General features: G+C 52.8%; 8 protein-coding genes across 8 annotated transcripts; 3 read left to right on the top strand and 5 right to left on the bottom strand.

The window, feature by feature from the left end:
* Nucleotides 1–76: 76 nt before the first annotated feature.
* On the bottom strand, nucleotides 77–2,165 carry BDV17DRAFT_299746 (sugar porter family MFS transporter). The gene is made up of 2 exons (XM_073763941.1): nucleotides 1,654–2,165; nucleotides 77–1,597 (listed from the first exon to the last, which is right to left on the bottom strand). Exons 1-2 carry the CDS (start codon nucleotides 1,897–1,899, stop codon nucleotides 233–235), a joined length of 1,611 nt encoding a protein of 536 aa, XP_073613190.1. The 5' UTR covers nucleotides 1,900–2,165; the 3' UTR covers nucleotides 77–232.
* A 98-nt stretch (nucleotides 2,166–2,263) lies between these two features.
* On the bottom strand, nucleotides 2,264–4,736 carry BDV17DRAFT_293570 (uncharacterized protein; the record flags this gene model as incomplete). Its single annotated transcript, XM_073762643.1, has 3 exons — nucleotides 2,264–4,106; nucleotides 4,167–4,612; nucleotides 4,671–4,736. The coding sequence occupies 3 exons, from the start codon at nucleotides 4,734–4,736 to the stop codon at nucleotides 2,264–2,266; spliced, it is 2,355 nt and encodes a 784-aa protein (XP_073613189.1).
* A 278-nt stretch (nucleotides 4,737–5,014) lies between these two features.
* Nucleotides 5,015–5,798, top strand: BDV17DRAFT_299742 (RraA family protein; the record flags this gene model as incomplete). Its single annotated transcript, XM_073763940.1, has 2 exons — nucleotides 5,015–5,120; nucleotides 5,172–5,798. The coding sequence occupies exons 1-2, from the start codon at nucleotides 5,067–5,069 to the stop codon at nucleotides 5,796–5,798; spliced, it is 681 nt and encodes a 226-aa protein (XP_073613188.1). The 5' UTR covers nucleotides 5,015–5,066.
* Nucleotides 5,799–6,115: 317 nt separating this feature from the next.
* BDV17DRAFT_283305 (transcription factor domain-containing protein) lies at nucleotides 6,116–8,562 on the top strand (the record flags this gene model as incomplete). Its single annotated transcript, XM_073760334.1, has 4 exons — nucleotides 6,116–6,294; nucleotides 6,353–6,465; nucleotides 6,529–6,914; nucleotides 6,973–8,562. 4 exons carry the CDS (start codon nucleotides 6,116–6,118, stop codon nucleotides 8,560–8,562), a joined length of 2,268 nt encoding a protein of 755 aa, XP_073613187.1.
* Nucleotides 8,563–9,091: 529 nt separating this feature from the next.
* On the bottom strand, nucleotides 9,092–10,093 carry BDV17DRAFT_283304 (mitochondrial carrier domain-containing protein; the record flags this gene model as incomplete). Its single annotated transcript, XM_073760333.1, has 3 exons — nucleotides 9,092–9,178; nucleotides 9,235–9,966; nucleotides 10,013–10,093. 3 exons carry the CDS (start codon nucleotides 10,091–10,093, stop codon nucleotides 9,092–9,094), a joined length of 900 nt encoding a protein of 299 aa, XP_073613186.1.
* Nucleotides 10,094–10,113: 20 nt separating this feature from the next.
* Nucleotides 10,114–11,513, top strand: BDV17DRAFT_156163 (uncharacterized protein). Its single transcript, XM_073754556.1, has 3 exons — nucleotides 10,114–10,441; nucleotides 10,499–11,198; nucleotides 11,258–11,513. Exons 1-3 carry the CDS (start codon nucleotides 10,375–10,377, stop codon nucleotides 11,421–11,423), a joined length of 933 nt encoding a protein of 310 aa, XP_073613185.1. The 5' UTR covers nucleotides 10,114–10,374; the 3' UTR covers nucleotides 11,424–11,513.
* Nucleotides 11,252–13,039, bottom strand: BDV17DRAFT_299740 (putative mitochondrial DNA replication protein). The gene is made up of 7 exons (XM_073763939.1): nucleotides 12,733–13,039; nucleotides 12,661–12,685; nucleotides 12,584–12,602; nucleotides 12,444–12,540; nucleotides 12,185–12,395; nucleotides 11,715–12,146; nucleotides 11,252–11,654 (listed from the first exon to the last, which is right to left on the bottom strand). The coding sequence occupies exons 1-7, from the start codon at nucleotides 12,821–12,823 to the stop codon at nucleotides 11,603–11,605; spliced, it is 927 nt and encodes a 308-aa protein (XP_073613184.1). The 5' UTR covers nucleotides 12,824–13,039; the 3' UTR covers nucleotides 11,252–11,602.
* Nucleotides 12,972–15,379, bottom strand: fos-1 (sensor histidine kinase/response regulator Fos-1/TcsA). Its single transcript, XM_073754555.1, has one exon. The coding sequence runs from the start codon at nucleotides 15,157–15,159 to the stop codon at nucleotides 13,120–13,122; it is 2,040 nt and encodes a 679-aa protein (XP_073613183.1). The 5' UTR covers nucleotides 15,160–15,379; the 3' UTR covers nucleotides 12,972–13,119.
* Nucleotides 15,380–15,432: the final 53 nt, after the last annotated feature.

Raw genomic sequence — 15,432 nt, 5'->3', positions numbered from 1 at the left:
ATGGAGGCGCATAATGTTATGCGAGGCCGATCGCCCCCACGCGGCTGAGACAAAGACGGTCCCAATGGCTTTGCAATTCGATTCATTCATTTCAGTTCAATGCAATGCAAAACAAGTTTACGCCTGATGTAGCTGTGCATGGCTTCGTAGAGAAGCGAGACCATGAATGGAGCACTGGGCCATGGTCTTTGAGGATGCTAAGTTGCTAAGAGTTGAAAGACCCGCGAGAAAATTAAGACTTTACGGCGTTCTCCTCGTGCATGCTGATCGCTTCTTTCTCCAAATCCCTGTCATCTGCCGCAGCCCCAGCCCCATCCGATACCTTGCTGTATCCTGTCCGATACCACGGCAGCGTAAAGATCTCACTAACGCTCTCCATGCTCCTGCCCTTGCACTCAGGAAATGCAAAGAAAACCCAAACAGTCGCACAACCCGTAAAAGCAGAAAATAGTGCAAACGGCCCCCAGGCGTGCATATCGTGGGTCATGTTCGGGAACTCCCGTGAGATGCCGAAGTTTAGCAGGTTTTGGTAAGTAAAGGTGATAGCAACGATTGGGCCTCGTAGATGGGTTGGGCAGATTTCAGACGCCGTCAGAGAGAATACGGACGCCCAACCGAATCCGTAGCCAATTGCAAATATGCAGATGGCCACGATGCCGACCCAGGCTGCAGGAGAGGGTGACGCTGCGCTGGAGACATTTGCAACGCCGAGGAAGGCGGCGAAATAGATGAGGCACAAGGTGTTGGTTGTTGATCCTATCAGAAGAAGGGGACGACGACCGAAGCGATCTGTCAGGTAAAATGCATACAGGAAGACAGATACAACCTTGATCAAGCCATACACAGCCGTGAACAGAAGGACTTGCGTAGAGTCGAGTCCAATTGATTCAAGTATGGTGGGAGCGTAATAGGTGATGGAGTTTCCACCAGACATAATGAAAAAAGTTTGGATGAGCAGCACGAAGAGAAGGAGGTGACGAGTGGATGAGTCTTGAAGACACTGTTTGGTCAGAGACTTGAGTGCATCGAGGCTGCGCTTGTTCTCCGAGTCGACTTCAGCCATGCTCTGCAGCTCCGCGTATTCCCGAGCCACGTATGGATCGGTCTCGTCTAAGCCACCACGAAGCCTCGAAAGGCTCTGTTTCGCAGCGTCAACTCGGCCGCGCATCAAGAGATACCGGGGGCTCTCTGAGAAGAATGGAAACCCGAGGAACAAGGCGATCGATGGAATCAGCTGCAGCACCAGGGTTGTCCTCCACTGCCAACTGGAGCTTGAGGGAATCACTTCAAGCGAGGCATAATTGATCCAGTAGCTGCCAGCCATCCCGCCCATGATATTGATGTTGTAGAACGTCGTCATCATTCCTCGCAGTTCACGGGGTGCCATTTCCGAGATATAGACCGGTCCAGCGGTCCTTCCAAAGCCTGATCCCAGTCCGGAGAGCACACGGCCAACGAGCAATTCAGCGAAAGAGCCAACGTTGGCTGCCATCAAAATGGCTCCAATGGTGTATAGGATAGCGCTGGCGAGAATGACTGGCTTGCGGCCACGACGTTCGCCCAGGGGCCCTGACATCATGACACCGGCGGTTTGGCCCTACACGAAGATAGCATGTTAGTAGAGGAGGGGAAAAGGAAGCCAAGGCCACGTACAAGGAGCATTGACGAAACCGTCCAGCCGGAGTTATTCGAGACCTGGGCATCAGACAGGTGCGTCCAACCAAAGTCACGAACGAAAGGGTCAAGACTCATAGCCCCGGATATATTGGCCGTGTTAAAGCCATGGAGACCACCACAGTAGGATGCCCATATGGCTGCCGACCAGATGTATGGTCCAAAGGCGGCTTTGGGCAACTTTTGCAGGGCGTTCCGGTCAATACCACCACCTGCTGCTGGCATGTTCACGCTTTCAACAACTGACAATGGGGTACTAGATTTCGAAAGTGTTGTCAATCAGGATTTCAGTTTTATCCAGTCAACCGAGCAAGTTGCCCGTGCCTTTTATAGGGAAATAGGCCATGGCCGTAAATACGCCCTTCCATCGTTTGAAGACGCCTTAACCGGTTAACCGTCTGTCAAGGAATTGTCTGATGTTGTGGGGAGGATAAAATGCGGAGAGACAGGTCCCGGAGCACCCCGGGGGGTCGTGCTGGGCTATTCCAGGCGAATCGGAGTACGAGCATTACATGAAATCAACGCAATGGAGGGACCGCACACAGGATAGTGGAGAAAGTGATCGACTAGTGAACGCTTGTAGGATTCTTCATGGAGCTAGAGCTGTGGCTTTAATGTGATTGAGGGCGCTACCAGCGCGGAGCCATGGGATCTGGCCGCTGTGATAGCTGTGCGACAAGTCGGTCTCCCAGGACTCGCCAGCGCTTGTTTTGACTCGCATTTTCACGATGGAACCAGGCTTCAACTCACCTTCTTCCACACCCACCAACGTGATTCGATCACCTTCTAAAATACGGTCATATATGGCGGGATCAGCAAACGTCAATGGAAGCATGCCCTGTTTCTTGAGGTTTGTTTCGTGGATGCGGGCAAATGAACGTGCAATGACAGCCAACCCTCCTAGGTAGCGGGGCTCAAGGGCCGCGTGTTCGCGTGAGCTGCCTTCGCCATAGTTGTTGTCTCCTACGATACACCACCGCACACCCTGGCGCTTCAAGTCTCGTGCCACTTGGGGAACAACTTGCACACCCTTAGTGATTGGATGCCGTGTATGACCAAGCAAAGTAGGATTTCCTTGTTCAAGAAACGCGTTCGTAGCGGTGGTGAGCATGTTGTTGCTGATGTTTTCGAGATGACCTCTGTATTTGTACCATGGTCCGGCAGGCGAGATGTGGTCAGTTGTGCATTTGCCCTTCACCTTGACCAGGAGCTCCATATCATCAGCACATCCAGGCTGCCAGACAGGAAATGGTTCTAGGAGTTGCAGCCGGTCAGACCCTGTCCGAATATCAACAGGTAGGTCACTTCCATGGGACGAGGGCTCCTGGAAGCTGTCCAGTCCTGCTTCAAAACGGGAAGGGAGCTCCTGGTTGACAGGAGGGCGGAATTGCAGTTCTTTGGCGGATTCGCCGGGTACGCTGACTGTGTCTGTCAATGGATTGAAATCCAGGCGGCCTGCATATGCAAATGCAGCTACCAGTTCGGGTGATGTCACAAACGAATGAGTGGCCGGGTTGCTATCATGGCGGCCCACAAAATTCCGGTTAAAGCTGGAGACCACAGAGTTCTTCTCCTTCCCTCGAACATCGACGTCCTTGCGATCCCAAGATCCAACACATGGACCACAAGAGCTGCTCAGAACAACGGCACCAGCGTCCCGCAGTTCGCCGAGTATACCATCGGCCTCGGCCGTTGCTCGAATCCGTTCACTACCGGGGGTGACCATAAAGGGTGTAGGGAACTTCGTGAAGCCAGCTGCCCGAGCCTGGGCTACAATCTGGCGAGTTTTGTCCAAGTCTTCATAGGAACTATTGGTACAGCTACCGACCATTGCATGACTGAGGTTCACGGGCCAATCTTCACCCGCAAAGGCGGTCTTGAACTGCGAAATTGGATGGGCGAGGTCGGGAGTGTATGGACCATTAACATGCGGCTCCAACGAACTGAGATCGATCTCGATGATTTGATCGTAGTAGCTGTCGGCACCTTCGTCGGCTGTGAGGAGCGCACTTCTCACATCCTGCGCTTTTGCGATAACATGCCCTCGTTGTGTTGCCTCAAGATATCGGCCCATCGCGTCGTTGTATGGGAAGATACACGATATCGAGCCGATCTCCGCAGACATGTTACAGATAGTCGCCATAGCTGTCGCTCCCAGTGTCTGGGACCCCGGGCCAAAAAACTCAATAACCCGACCTTTGCCGCCAGAGACGGTTAAGAGACCTGCAAGTTTGCAGATGATATCCTTGGTTGATGTCCAGCCTTGCAGTTGTCCCGTCAAACGTACCCCCACCACTTTCGGGGCGACAAGTTCCCAAGGCATCCCTGACATCGCATCAACTGCGTCTGCGCCGCCCACTCCGATCCCTAGCATACCCAGCCCGCCCGCGTTCGGTGTGTGAGAGTCAGTGCCGATAATAAGGCCTCCAGGTCTGCACCAAGGCTAGTCAGTCACAAGTCCTTCTTGAACATGTTTTCAAGCCATCGCTTACATTCCATAGTTCTCGAAAATGACGGTGTGTATGATGCCCGAGCCTGGCTTCCAGAAACCGATACCGTATTTGCGGGATGCGCTGCTGAGAAAGTCGTAGACTTCAGCATGTTCACCCAGCGCACGTCGCATATCCTCATCGGCCCCTTTCTCGGATATGATCAAATGGTCGCTATGTACCGTTGTTGGGATTGCTACTCGTGGAAGGCCTGCACTAATGAACTGCAGCAAGGCCATGGTCGCTGTTGCATCATGACAAGCTACGCGGTCCGGCCGAAGTTCGAGGACTGTCTTGCCACGTTCAATGCGCTCCACGTCCCAGGTGTTCCTATCAGAAGTTATCAAGTGGGAGTACAGTAATTTCTCGGTTAACGTTAGGGGTCGCTTGGAGCCTTGTTTTGCAATCTCGAGGTTGCTGATTTGCCGGGCGTAGTCAACACCGAATAGCTGTACGTCAACGCGACTTGTCAGCACCACGTAATAAATCAAAAAGCCGTGTACATACCGATGAAGGGGCCTGTTGAGTTGCGAATCGTCTTCTGACTGATACATTGGCGACATAACGCGCCATTGTGTCTCGCCGCAACCTCGGGGTTATTCGCTGCATGATGGGTGATTTTGTGACGAACAGAACGTCGCTTGGAGGTATCGAGAAGAAACAAAAAAGGATCAATCAAGACCATCGCAAAATAATCGATCTGCGACTCTCAAAGTGCCGAGGTCTTATTGTTCACTCCGACCACGGTCGTTTCTGCTAGCGGATCGCTCCGACCTGCCTAGAAACAGCATTCGGAGCAACCCAGCTTGTGCGGAGAACGTGGTCAACAAGCTCCAGCTTCCCGACCAGGCCCGCAATCCAAACAACAAATTGCCTCCTTCAAACTCTTCGAACAGACACAAGATGGCCTTGAAAACAGAGACACTCCGCGCCCTCCGAAAGTTCGCGTCGTGCGACGTAAGTGTGGTTGGCTCCTATCATTGACGCGAAGTGGCTAAGAGTTGGTAGATTGGCGATGCTCTCGTCAAGCTTGGGGTACCAAACGGCGGCTACCTCTCGGGGCTAAAGATGTTCTCGCCGGGGATGATGTGCACCAAGAGTCGCATCTTCGGGCCAGCATACACCGTGCGCATGGTTCGAGACTCCGACAAAGCGTCTCACAAGCCCGCGAAACATTTTGCCGACGCAATTCCCAAGGACAGTGTGGTTCTTGTTTCACAGCCCAAAGGGCTCGTGAGCGCTTGCTGGGGTGGGTTGATGAGTACCAGAGCGAAGAAGCTGGGCGCGGCGGGCGTGGTGATTGACGGTCGGTTTCGCGACCTCGCCGAGCATCAGAAGCTCAACATTGGTCTGTTTGCACGCGACATAAGCATTCTTGGATCGAATACATTCACACGATCGTCCGAATTGAATGTTCCCGTCACGTACACGAGCACTGAAGGTGGGGAGGCGGTGGTTATCCAGCCGGGCGACTACATCGTGGGGGATGCAGACGGGGTTGTTGCAGTGCCAGTGGACAAGGCGGAGGGCTGCGTGGAGCTGTGCCAAGGGAGATACGAGATCGATGAGGAGACTCGAAAGTGTCTTGAGGATGGCGAGGAGATGGGCCCGACGATCAAGAGACTGAGGAAGTAGATAGCATTGAAGGATGAAGGAACGAAAGTAGAATGGTGACGGTGATGGCGGTGTTGTGGTGTTGCTGTTTGCAGTTAGAATCCCCATCTACACTAGTTCCAATCAAGAAGGAACGTAAAGGTTCACGTGTGAGGAGTCAGGTGACCATCCGTAGGCTAGCCTCAGTCCACAGTAGTGAGCGCAACCAGGACTTCGCACCTACCACGGTTCTCCCTTCCACTGCAGGTCATCTTATGGGACATGGTCGCTCCGTTGGATTCTGTTGTTAATTTGTTCCTTACTTACTCGCCTCGTCTTCTGTATCATTCACATGGATCATGAGGCCCGCCGACGATCAAGGCACTCCACACAAGAAGGTCCGCTTGGCCTGCCGACGCTGCAGAGCCAAGCGTATCAAATGTGATGGGGGGATCCCCGCCTGCTCTCATTGTGCAAAGGCGGCCGTGGCCTGCGTCGACGTTGATGGCCGTAACAACGACCGTTCGATCCCTCGTGAGTGAGTGCAAGTCAGCCCTCTTCAAATGAGACCCTGGATAACTAAGCCTGGTTTCCAGTTATGCCACCCGATGTCATGCTCGGATCCAGTGGCTGGAACAGCAGATCAAGGCATTGGACCCCGATTTTGATCTTTCACAAGGACCACAATTGGCTCCCAGCTCCTCTGATGGTGGCCATTCATTGACAGTTGCGGAATCTCCCCCAGTGGCCCAACCACCCCAATCGACATCAGCCGCCTCTGATAGCAGCCATCCTCGGGAGCCTCAGCCGATATCCACCAGAAAAAGGCCATACGCTGCTGTCCAGGCTTCCAATTCCAATGAGGTCTCTGCCCCTACTCCTGCAGCTGAGGCTCGCTCTGTCGCTGTGGATTTGGGCATGCTCTCCCTCCACTCGGATTCTCGTCAGAAGCATTATTTGGGATCTTCGTCAGGGCTTTTCTTCACCAACCTGATCGGTGCACAGGCCAATGCTCTTGCAAGTCCGGTGTCGACGTTGGCAGGTCCATACCAAAGCAATCGAAAAAGCTCTCATCCTCCAGTGGACGCATATCACTTATTGCATAGAACGCTGTCAGCAGAGCTTCCTTCTCCCGAGGAGGCCACTACATTGCTCGATGTTTATCTGCAGGAGATTCATTGACCATCCCTTCCTTCATCCAACATCAATAATGGAGGCATACAACGCTCTTCGCCTTTGCGTGGAAAGTGGACTGGAAAATACTCGCAATGTCGACGCGAACGGCTGGCCAGACGACATGCCATCATTCAGCTATAATGGACGCTATGATAGAGTTGGAGACAAGGATGCTACACCTATCTCAATCTTTACGGCTGCCCTACATGTATTCATGGTATTCTCGTTGGCTGCCACGATGCTCACGCGTAACAAGAATTTTGACTTTTCGCCCACTCGTTTCTACAAAGCCGCGGCGAGTGCAGCGCCGGAGTGTCTATCCAGTATATCTTTGTCAGCTCTGCAAAGTGTCCTCCTCTTCAACCTTCAAGGCATGATGACTCCTACGAATTTGAATATATGGACCCTGGTTCATGTGGCCATGTCCCATTGCGTCGACCTGGGCTTACATCGAGAGCCAAAGGATGTCTCGGACATGTCCCCTATTGCGCTTACGATGCGGCGGTTTGTTTTCTACACCGTCTATAATCTAGATCGGTCCATTGCAACAATACAAGGCCGGCCACTTGGTATACGCGACGAGACATTTGATCTTCGAATGCCAGACCTGGCCAACGTTCCGAAGGAGCCCGTGTCCTTGGCAAATGGCTTGAGTGGCCTATGCCCGCGACTACCCGACGACATGACGTCGTCGATTTATCGCTTCAAGCTCGATAGACATATTTCAGAGATCAAAATGTTGTTTTATCACCTTCCAACAAATGGAAGGGTCTTCCACTGGCCCGCTGATAATTCTGCAGAACAGACTCGCATCAAGGTCTCGCTAGACGGTTGGCTCGCTGAAATAAAACAACTGTGGTCGGATTCGGACATGGACCAGCAAGATGCGGATGAACTAGGTAGATCCCGCCTCAAGCGGCTCAAGCTAGAAGTCCTATATCATGGCGCTGTGACTCTGCTATACCAACCATCTCAGGCTTTCCCGTCTCCCACCCAGTTGGCTCTTCTCCAGTGTTATCGATCTTCCAGTGAACGTATACATATCTATAACCACCTCAACAACGAAGAGATTCTCTACTACAACTGGCGGAATATCCATGGGATTTTTTCATCTGGCGCAACAATCATATACTGCCTCTGGGCTTCACCGGACATACAGCTAGTGGTTCCCTTTGCAGAGGCCCTACGTGATCTTCGTGTCTGTTCGAATCTGCTTAGTATCGGAGGGCAGTGGTGGCCATCGGTGCGTGGTGGGAGAGAGAACTTTGACCGGATTGTGGATTTGACAATCAAACAATTAAGTCGCCTGCGCGCGAGTAACCCGTCCGAAGCCCCTCGCTCACGCTATCGGGGCCGAGATAGCGGCAACGGACTACCAATCGACCCTGATTTGGGGAACGGAGCTGAATGGGTCCCAAATGATGTATTGGCTACGGTCACGGCTGATTCCCGGGGAGAATCGGTGAATGACCTCGCGGCGCCGAATGCCTTTCCCTACGACGCACGGTTTCCTGACGAAGCTGGCACAACACCGGTAGACTCTGTTATGGAGACCTTTTTTGCGGATTTCCTCCACGGGGACTGGGGCTGGGACCCTTTTTCCTCCTGCTTAGACACTTCCATTCTCTGAGAACAGTCAGGTCCAATATACTTCAGCAACGATCTTGTGGAGCGGTGCACCGCTACAAAGCGATAGCATCGACCAGACTGTCGCAGCGACCAGATCTTCGTTGTGAATCAAGATCAGACTCTACGGCTAGGCATTCCACCCCGTACCTCACTACGCCGATTCGACCCTCTCCTTGTTGGCCGTGGCCGATCATCTCAACTCTCGTATGGTAATCGAAGCGACTCCACTATATCGCCACACTAGCGCTGGGTTAGTGGCCAAATCTGACCGTATCTTGGTGGCTACCCATACCCGTCGGTATTAGGGGCTGCAGCTATAGACGACTCGAGCGCGAGACAATCGCTCAACCAGCATGACTTCACCAATCCCTCCCAGCTTACTCCGTATGGAGAATACTTCTCGAGGTATGCAGAATATTGAATCAGCGTGGGCCATGTCCCAGCTTAATCGAGGTTCTGTACAATGAAATCGAAATAAGACAGCTGAAAATCGTTGCGTCCAGCAAAATATATAAATACACTATCATACACTATAAGGGCACGTGTTGTCCAGACCGCAACGACCATGTCCAGCTGATGACGCTCTCATATATAGTAAAGCTGATGGCACCAGAAATCTAGCGGTATTTGTGTTAGCACAAAGATTCCACGGCCGCGAAAAGCAGAATCTTACACTCAAACGCGCCAGACGAGGAGTTGTGCCGCGCCACAGTACCGCAACGCCTTCGCGAGATACGATGGAGCGCAAACAATCCAGGGTTCCTCTGTATCGCTGCTGACCGTCCAGAGCCTGCAGCCTAGTTTTGATCGTATGAAAGGGCATTGTGGCATAGACGGTTACCACACCGGCCAGTGCCCCTGCAATCACAGTGGCACCACCTATAGGACTTTTTGTCCCCGAAATGGCTCGCAGATGCCTCAAGAAGAAATTGTAGCTTGAGAAGCGCACCATCGCATTGGCCGACTGTTTCAGCGTGACTGGAACGACACCGCGATACAGACCAGAGACGCCTTCAGTTGCAACCACGGATCGGACAGCGTGCGTGGCCGAGGTATAACGCTTAGCTCCGGCCTGCTCGTCGATAATCTTGGTCTTCAAGGTCTCGCCTGGGGTGACAACGAGTACGCTCTCTGCTGCCCCCGCCAGCATCCCAGCCCCCATGTTACCCCATGCCGTTGTCTTGCCGGATTGGTCGGTGGGCATCCACTTTCGAGCTGAATCAAACGCGAAAAAGCGGACCCCGGATTTGGCGGCATTGGAGATACAGAATGCTGCGCTGCCCGTGTACATATGGCCTAGGCCATACTGTCGGATGGTTTGGACCAGCAGACGCCCAGGCGATAGAGGCTTTCCTGCAGATGCAGCCTGTAACTGCAGCCTGGTTTTGAGATACTCGGTTGGATACTATGCGAGTCAACATCAATGATATCAATACCCGCGGCCAACGTACCGTAAGAAGGCTTTCGAGGCCACCAGCAGCTCCACCAGCAAGAATCGACTGCCAGGGAGACGGGCTCCGGTTCTGCGACATTTTGTCAACTTGTGCTTAGTTATCCTGCGGTTACGATTTCCTGTTCAATCTACACATATATAGCGCCACCAGATCGGACTATGCGGCCTGTTGTTGAGGCCATGGACTGCTCCGATCCGTGTCTCGGAGAAATCCGACCTACTCCAACATCAGACCAAGCGGCGCCGATCGGACTGTAGGGGCGTCACGCTTGCTCTAGCATTTATTAGCATTATCCGATACACCTGATTTGGGCCGAAGGATACGCTACCATATACTCTCATACTGATATAATCTGAATTATGGCTGCTGCTGCTGCTGAATTGTTCCCCAACGGTGCGTGGGACGCCCACCACCACATCTTTGACCGTACGAACCACCCACCCAGATGGATCTTATTGTTGACGGGATGCTAACTAGTCGTAGCTGAGCGATACGCATACTCACCAACCCGCCACCTCACCCCGCGCCCCGCCACAATAGCACAATTCATCGCTTTCAAAAAAACCCTAGGCATCACAAAATCCGTCCTCACCCATGGCCTCTCATACGGCTCCGACTGCTCCTCACTACGCGGCTTCGTCGCCGAGCTCGGCAGTAGTGACACCAAGGCAATTGGGGTGATCGATCCGCAGACCGTGACAGGCGATGAGCTACGCGAGATGCAGCGCGCCGGGATCTGCGGCATCCGAGTCAACCTCTACCAGTACAAAGCGATGCACGACATGGAGCTTCAAAAGGCAGCGTTGCGAGCGCATGCAAATGCTATCAAGGACCATTGCCCCGGGTGGAGTATGGGGTTTACGCATACGCATCCTGAGTTCTGGGTCGAGTTGAGGCCGTTCCTCCAGAGGGAAATTGTTCCTAGTGGTATTCGCATTGTCACTGACCACTTTGCTTTGCTGAAGGGGAGGAGTATGCTTCAGGGAGGAGCGGGAGAGGCTATAGAGATAGAGCAGCCTGGATTCCGAGAAATCACTGAGCTCATGCGCGCGGGCCATCTCTATGTCAAGATCAGTGCGCCATATAGAGTGAGCACTCAGGCGCCTGGATACGAAGATCTGAAGCCTCTTGTGCGCGCGTTTTTCGACGCAAACCCGCTACAAGTCGTCTGGGGAAGTGACTGGTAAGTATAACCTGCAACATATGGAGTATGTGAGGCTGGTAGCTGACGGACGCATGTAGGCCACATACCCCGCTCATGAAGGTCCTGACGCCAGAGGAGGCGTTAAAGGAGACACCGTATTTGAATATAGACGACCTTGCTTGGCTGCGGAGTCTTCGTTCTTGGTTGTCGGATGAGGAATGGAATACCCTTATGGTTATCAACCCTGCAGCGTTGTATAGCTAAATTTGAAATTGAAATTTTGTGCCAGTTTGAGCATGGGCTTGATGAATGTATACGGATTAACGCCATGCCAACTTGCTTGGTGCTTTGACAGATGGTAGAAATGTATTTTGAGGACGTGGTCGAAATTTCTAAACCTTAACCATGGAGATGTACAGTGTTAAAGCAGACTACGAGCAAATTCAGTGTCCAGAAGCCCGATCCCCGGTAACCCTCTCAATCGCATCCTTGGCCCTGCTCGGCATTAGCATCACAAACAGCCAAAAGAGAAAGCAAAAGAGAGAAGAGACATACATATCCCCCAACGCAACCATACAAACAGTCTGCCAAATCCCCAACCCAATCCTCGGCGTCGCACCACGATACAGCCCCCGAATCTCATTCTCCTGGTAGATATACCGCGCCGCAGAGGCGACTGTTAGATTCGCCGGCCGGCTGGGATCCTGCTTCAGCTTCATGCTTTGTAGTTCGATGCGGATCACTTCGACGGGCTGGTTCCATGCTGAGAGGGCTCCTCCGATTGAGGAGGCGAGGATTTTCTCGAGGGCGCTTAGTTTTTCGGTATGTTCCTTGCCTGCGCCGCACCGAATAAAGTTCTCTGCCAGGCGAGAAAACCCAAATCGGGACCCCCAATTCGTGATCTGTCGAATGGCAACTGCGTTGACACCCTTATTTATCCCTCTGATTCCCTCGGTTCGGTAGATTGTAAGAAACATCTCAAGCGTACTGGGTGGTTTCGCCCCCCCGCGGAAGCAAGCTTCGACCGTGTGATCTCGGCCGTCTTCATGCATGTGCAGAAGCTTACTGTTGCGTAGGCCTGCGCGACGCCGCCGACCATACCGCCGCCAATGCCGACGAATACATCTGCTGAACCAAAACGTTTAAGGTGATACTCGGCTTCGGAGGCGACAAAGAGGAGGACGGTGCCTTTTGATGAGGCTTCGATCCAGGCCCAGGGAATTAGACCTTGGTAGACTGCGGATGTTAAGTGGGACTATGGTCGAGAAGGGTTAGGGGACTTACACCCTGATAGACCACCTCGTGCCCAGACTCGTCGCATAGCTGCGGGGAACGAGTCGTTGCGGTGGGCGGCCATGGTCGTTTTGACGACCTCGAGAGGCTGCACGGTCAGTTGGGAATTGCATGAGTTGCGGGTTTCATACCTGGCCAAGGGAGGTCACTCTGGAGTTTGGTGTTAGGATCAGTCGTTAATGAATCAAGAAATTCTCCATGGACGTACTCGAACATGTTAAACAAAGCATCGACTGTGGACCATTAGCAAGGGTCGATAACTGCACGGCATGGGACTCACGGAGAAGGTTGCTAAGCGAGACATCCTTCTTTTTAATCTCGACTTGTTGGCTTCTGTGGGCAAGCATTTTGCAGTCAATGGCTGGCAACATTGACCTGTCTCAAGCAAGAGTTTTAGTACTAATAGTACCAATCGGCAGCGTACGTATAAAGGCAAACAATTTCCGATTATCGGACGAATCGGCTGGAGTAAAGCTCAGACTCGGATCTTGCTCTTGCCAGTCATAGATCGCGCAAAGAAACTTGCAACTTCTCCATCGTCATTAAAGTCTCGGTTTTCGCTGGCTGTTCTCCAAAGTTGCGGGGAGTCGAGTGGAATCAATGTCTACCCCAAGCGCCGCCGGTATACGCAACAACCACTAAAGGCGGTTCAAGATCAGACATAGTTTCAACTTCCAATCCACTTCCACAAAACGTTCAGAAGCTGATTCCGATGCACAGGTTTGCCTATACAGTCATTCATCCCCTTGGCAACATACGTCTCTGCGTCGCCCTTCAACGCATTGCCCGTGATGGCAATAATGGGTACGAGCAGCCCCATTTCACGAACACGCGCGGTTGCCTCAAGACCATCCATAACCGGCATCGACACGTCCATCAACACAATATCATACGAGAGCGGCTTCTGCTTAATCATGCGCACAGCTTCAGCGCCATTCCATGCCCCATCGACTCGGTCGAAACCTAGTGTATTCAGGAGCTTGAGCATCACGGTGTGATTGACGATATTGTCTTCCACCAACAAGATGTGTTTCCAGGGCGCGATGGTTCGCATCTTGGTTGCTACTTCTTGCTGCACCGGTGTTGCCGGCTTGCTAGATGGTTTCGCTGGGGATGTAATGGATCGACCGCCCATTTTGGCCGTGAACCAGAAGATGCTTCCGTTGGTTTCTGGGTTCGGTAAATATCCGACCGTTCCGTTCATGAGCTCAGTTAGGCTTTTGCAGATGGAGAGACCAAGACCTGTGCCTGGGTATTTTCGGGTTGTTGAGTTTGCGAAGCGAGTAAAGGGGGTGAAGAGCGTGTTGATTGCACTGTCGGGGACGCCTATCCCTGTATCTGTGACCTCGGTTCTGATGATGGAGCATGAGGAGTCTTCTTCGTCTGGCGAGCAAGAGATGGATACGTGCACGGAGCCCTGCTCGGTGAACTTTACCGCGTTACCAACCAGATTCTGGAGGATCTGTCTGTATCGCAGGGGATCACCGTGCAGTCGTTTGGGAAAGTCCGGCGGTATGGTCGAAGTCAACTCGACCCCGGTATGGAGCGACGATCGACAGTTGCGAACGACAGCGCCAGCCACTTCTCGAACGTCTAGCATGTCGGCGTGTAATGAGAATGAGCCAGATGATAGTTTAGAGTAGTCGAGCACATCGTTGACGATCTGCAGCAGCAACGACATGGAGTCTTGCACAATGGTAGCGTGTTCACGTTGTTCATCCGAGAGGCCAGTATCGGCCAGCATAGTCATGGCAATCTGCATCCCATTCATGGGTGTTCGGATCTCATGGCTGATATTGGCCAGAAAGTCGGTCTTCAATCGCGAGGACTCTTCGAAGGCCGTGATCATCCGCGATTCAGCCTCCTTGCGCTCGGTGAGGTCGCGGGTCACTTTGACGAAGCCAACGTGCTGGCCAAACTGGTAGATAGGGGTGATGAGCACGTTGGCCCAGAACCTGGATCCATCGCGTCGGTATCGCCAGCCCTCATCCTCGAAGCGGCCTTCGCGCAAGCAGACCGCTAGGGCCTTGGCCGGTTTGCCACTTGCTCTGTCCTCTGGGCCGTAGAAGGTAGAGAAGTTCTTGCCGACAATTTCCTCCGTCTTGTATCCCTTAAGAAGACTGGCTCCCGAGTTCCAGGTAGCGATATGTCCGTGCGGATCGAGCATGAATATTGCATAGTCCTTGACGGTATCGACGAGGATCTTGTACGTCTCGTTCATGTACTTGTGCTGGTTGTGAATCGTCTCATGTGTGAGTTTCACGGCCTCCAGAACGACGTATAGCAGAGTCTCTTCCTCAAAGATAGGGGTCACCCATAAGTTATACGTAATGCTGCCCTTGGCCAGAATGTGCTCAATGACCTGGGCCTCGCGAGTCGAACAGGCGGCGCATAATGCGCCGTAAAGGGTAGGGATGTTCGGGACAGGGATGGTTTCTGGCTCGAGGTTTCCGACGGTCGCATGCAATAAATAGTCGCGCGGTTTTCCAAAGAGGACACAATGGCTGTCAGAGACCTCGACAATGGACATGGAGGCATCGAGGATGAGGGTAGGCACGGGGGTGTGGCGATAGATGCGGCCGAGTGGGGGAGGTGAGGGGGGAGGGGTTAATGCGCCGACATCTCTTTTGGACAAGTCCAGACACTCATTGTGAGGCTTTTCCTGGTCCTCGAGATTGAGGGCGGCCAACTGGTCGTTGAGCGGCATGGTTTAGCCCTGCATGCGGATCATGATGGGTGAAGACTCTGGCTGTTGGTGACGTGCCGAGAAGAAACAAAGAACGACGTGGGTGGCAACGTGATGTGGCCCGTGCGGCCTGGGCGTATATCCTGCGGTTCTGATTGGCGCGGAGTGGTTTGCATGGTTTGCATGAAGTATACCAAGTATGGGGGGGGAAGTATAATGTGAATAGATAAGAGCATATCTGATAGTATATGGGATACGGTGCATATGGGTATAGTATAAGGGTTGTACTCTATG

This window comes from Aspergillus undulatus, assembly GCF_047715775.1.
Source record: "Aspergillus undulatus strain CBS 261.88 unplaced genomic scaffold BDV17scaffold_43, whole genome shotgun sequence".
Lineage (NCBI taxonomy): Eukaryota > Fungi > Ascomycota > Eurotiomycetes > Eurotiales > Aspergillaceae > Aspergillus > Aspergillus undulatus.
This window is presented reverse-complemented; position numbering and strand designations above follow the sequence as displayed.

Bases quoted from the DNA above. Each gene is read 5' to 3' on its own strand.
- BDV17DRAFT_299746 (XM_073763941.1), bottom strand. From the start codon at position 1,899: ATGCCAGCAGCAGGTGGTGGTATTGACCGGAACGCCCTGCAAAAGTTG. The intron at 1,598-1,653 runs GTACGTGGCCTT...ATCTTCGTGTAG, and splicing joins CGGTTTCGTCAATGCTCCTT to GGCCAAACCGCCGGTGTCAT.
- BDV17DRAFT_156163 (XM_073754556.1), top strand. From the start codon at position 10,375: ATGGCTGCTGCTGCTGCTGAATTGTTCCCCAACGGTGCGTGGGACGCC. The intron at 10,442-10,498 runs GTACGAACCACC...AACTAGTCGTAG, and splicing joins CCACCACCACATCTTTGACC to CTGAGCGATACGCATACTCA. The intron at 11,199-11,257 runs GTAAGTATAACC...GGACGCATGTAG, and splicing joins GTCGTCTGGGGAAGTGACTG to GCCACATACCCCGCTCATGA.
- BDV17DRAFT_299740 (XM_073763939.1), bottom strand. From the start codon at position 12,823: ATGTTGCCAGCCATTGACTGCAAAATGCTTGCCCACAGAAGCCAACAA. The intron at 12,396-12,443 runs GTAAGTCCCCTA...TAACATCCGCAG, and splicing joins ACGAGGTGGTCTATCAGGGT to TCTACCAAGGTCTAATTCCC. The intron at 12,147-12,184 runs GTCGAAGCTTGC...GAAACCACCCAG, and splicing joins AAGACGGCCGAGATCACACG to TACGCTTGAGATGTTTCTTA.
- fos-1 (XM_073754555.1), bottom strand. From the start codon at position 15,159: ATGCCGCTCAACGACCAGTTGGCCGCCCTCAATCTCGAGGACCAGGAA.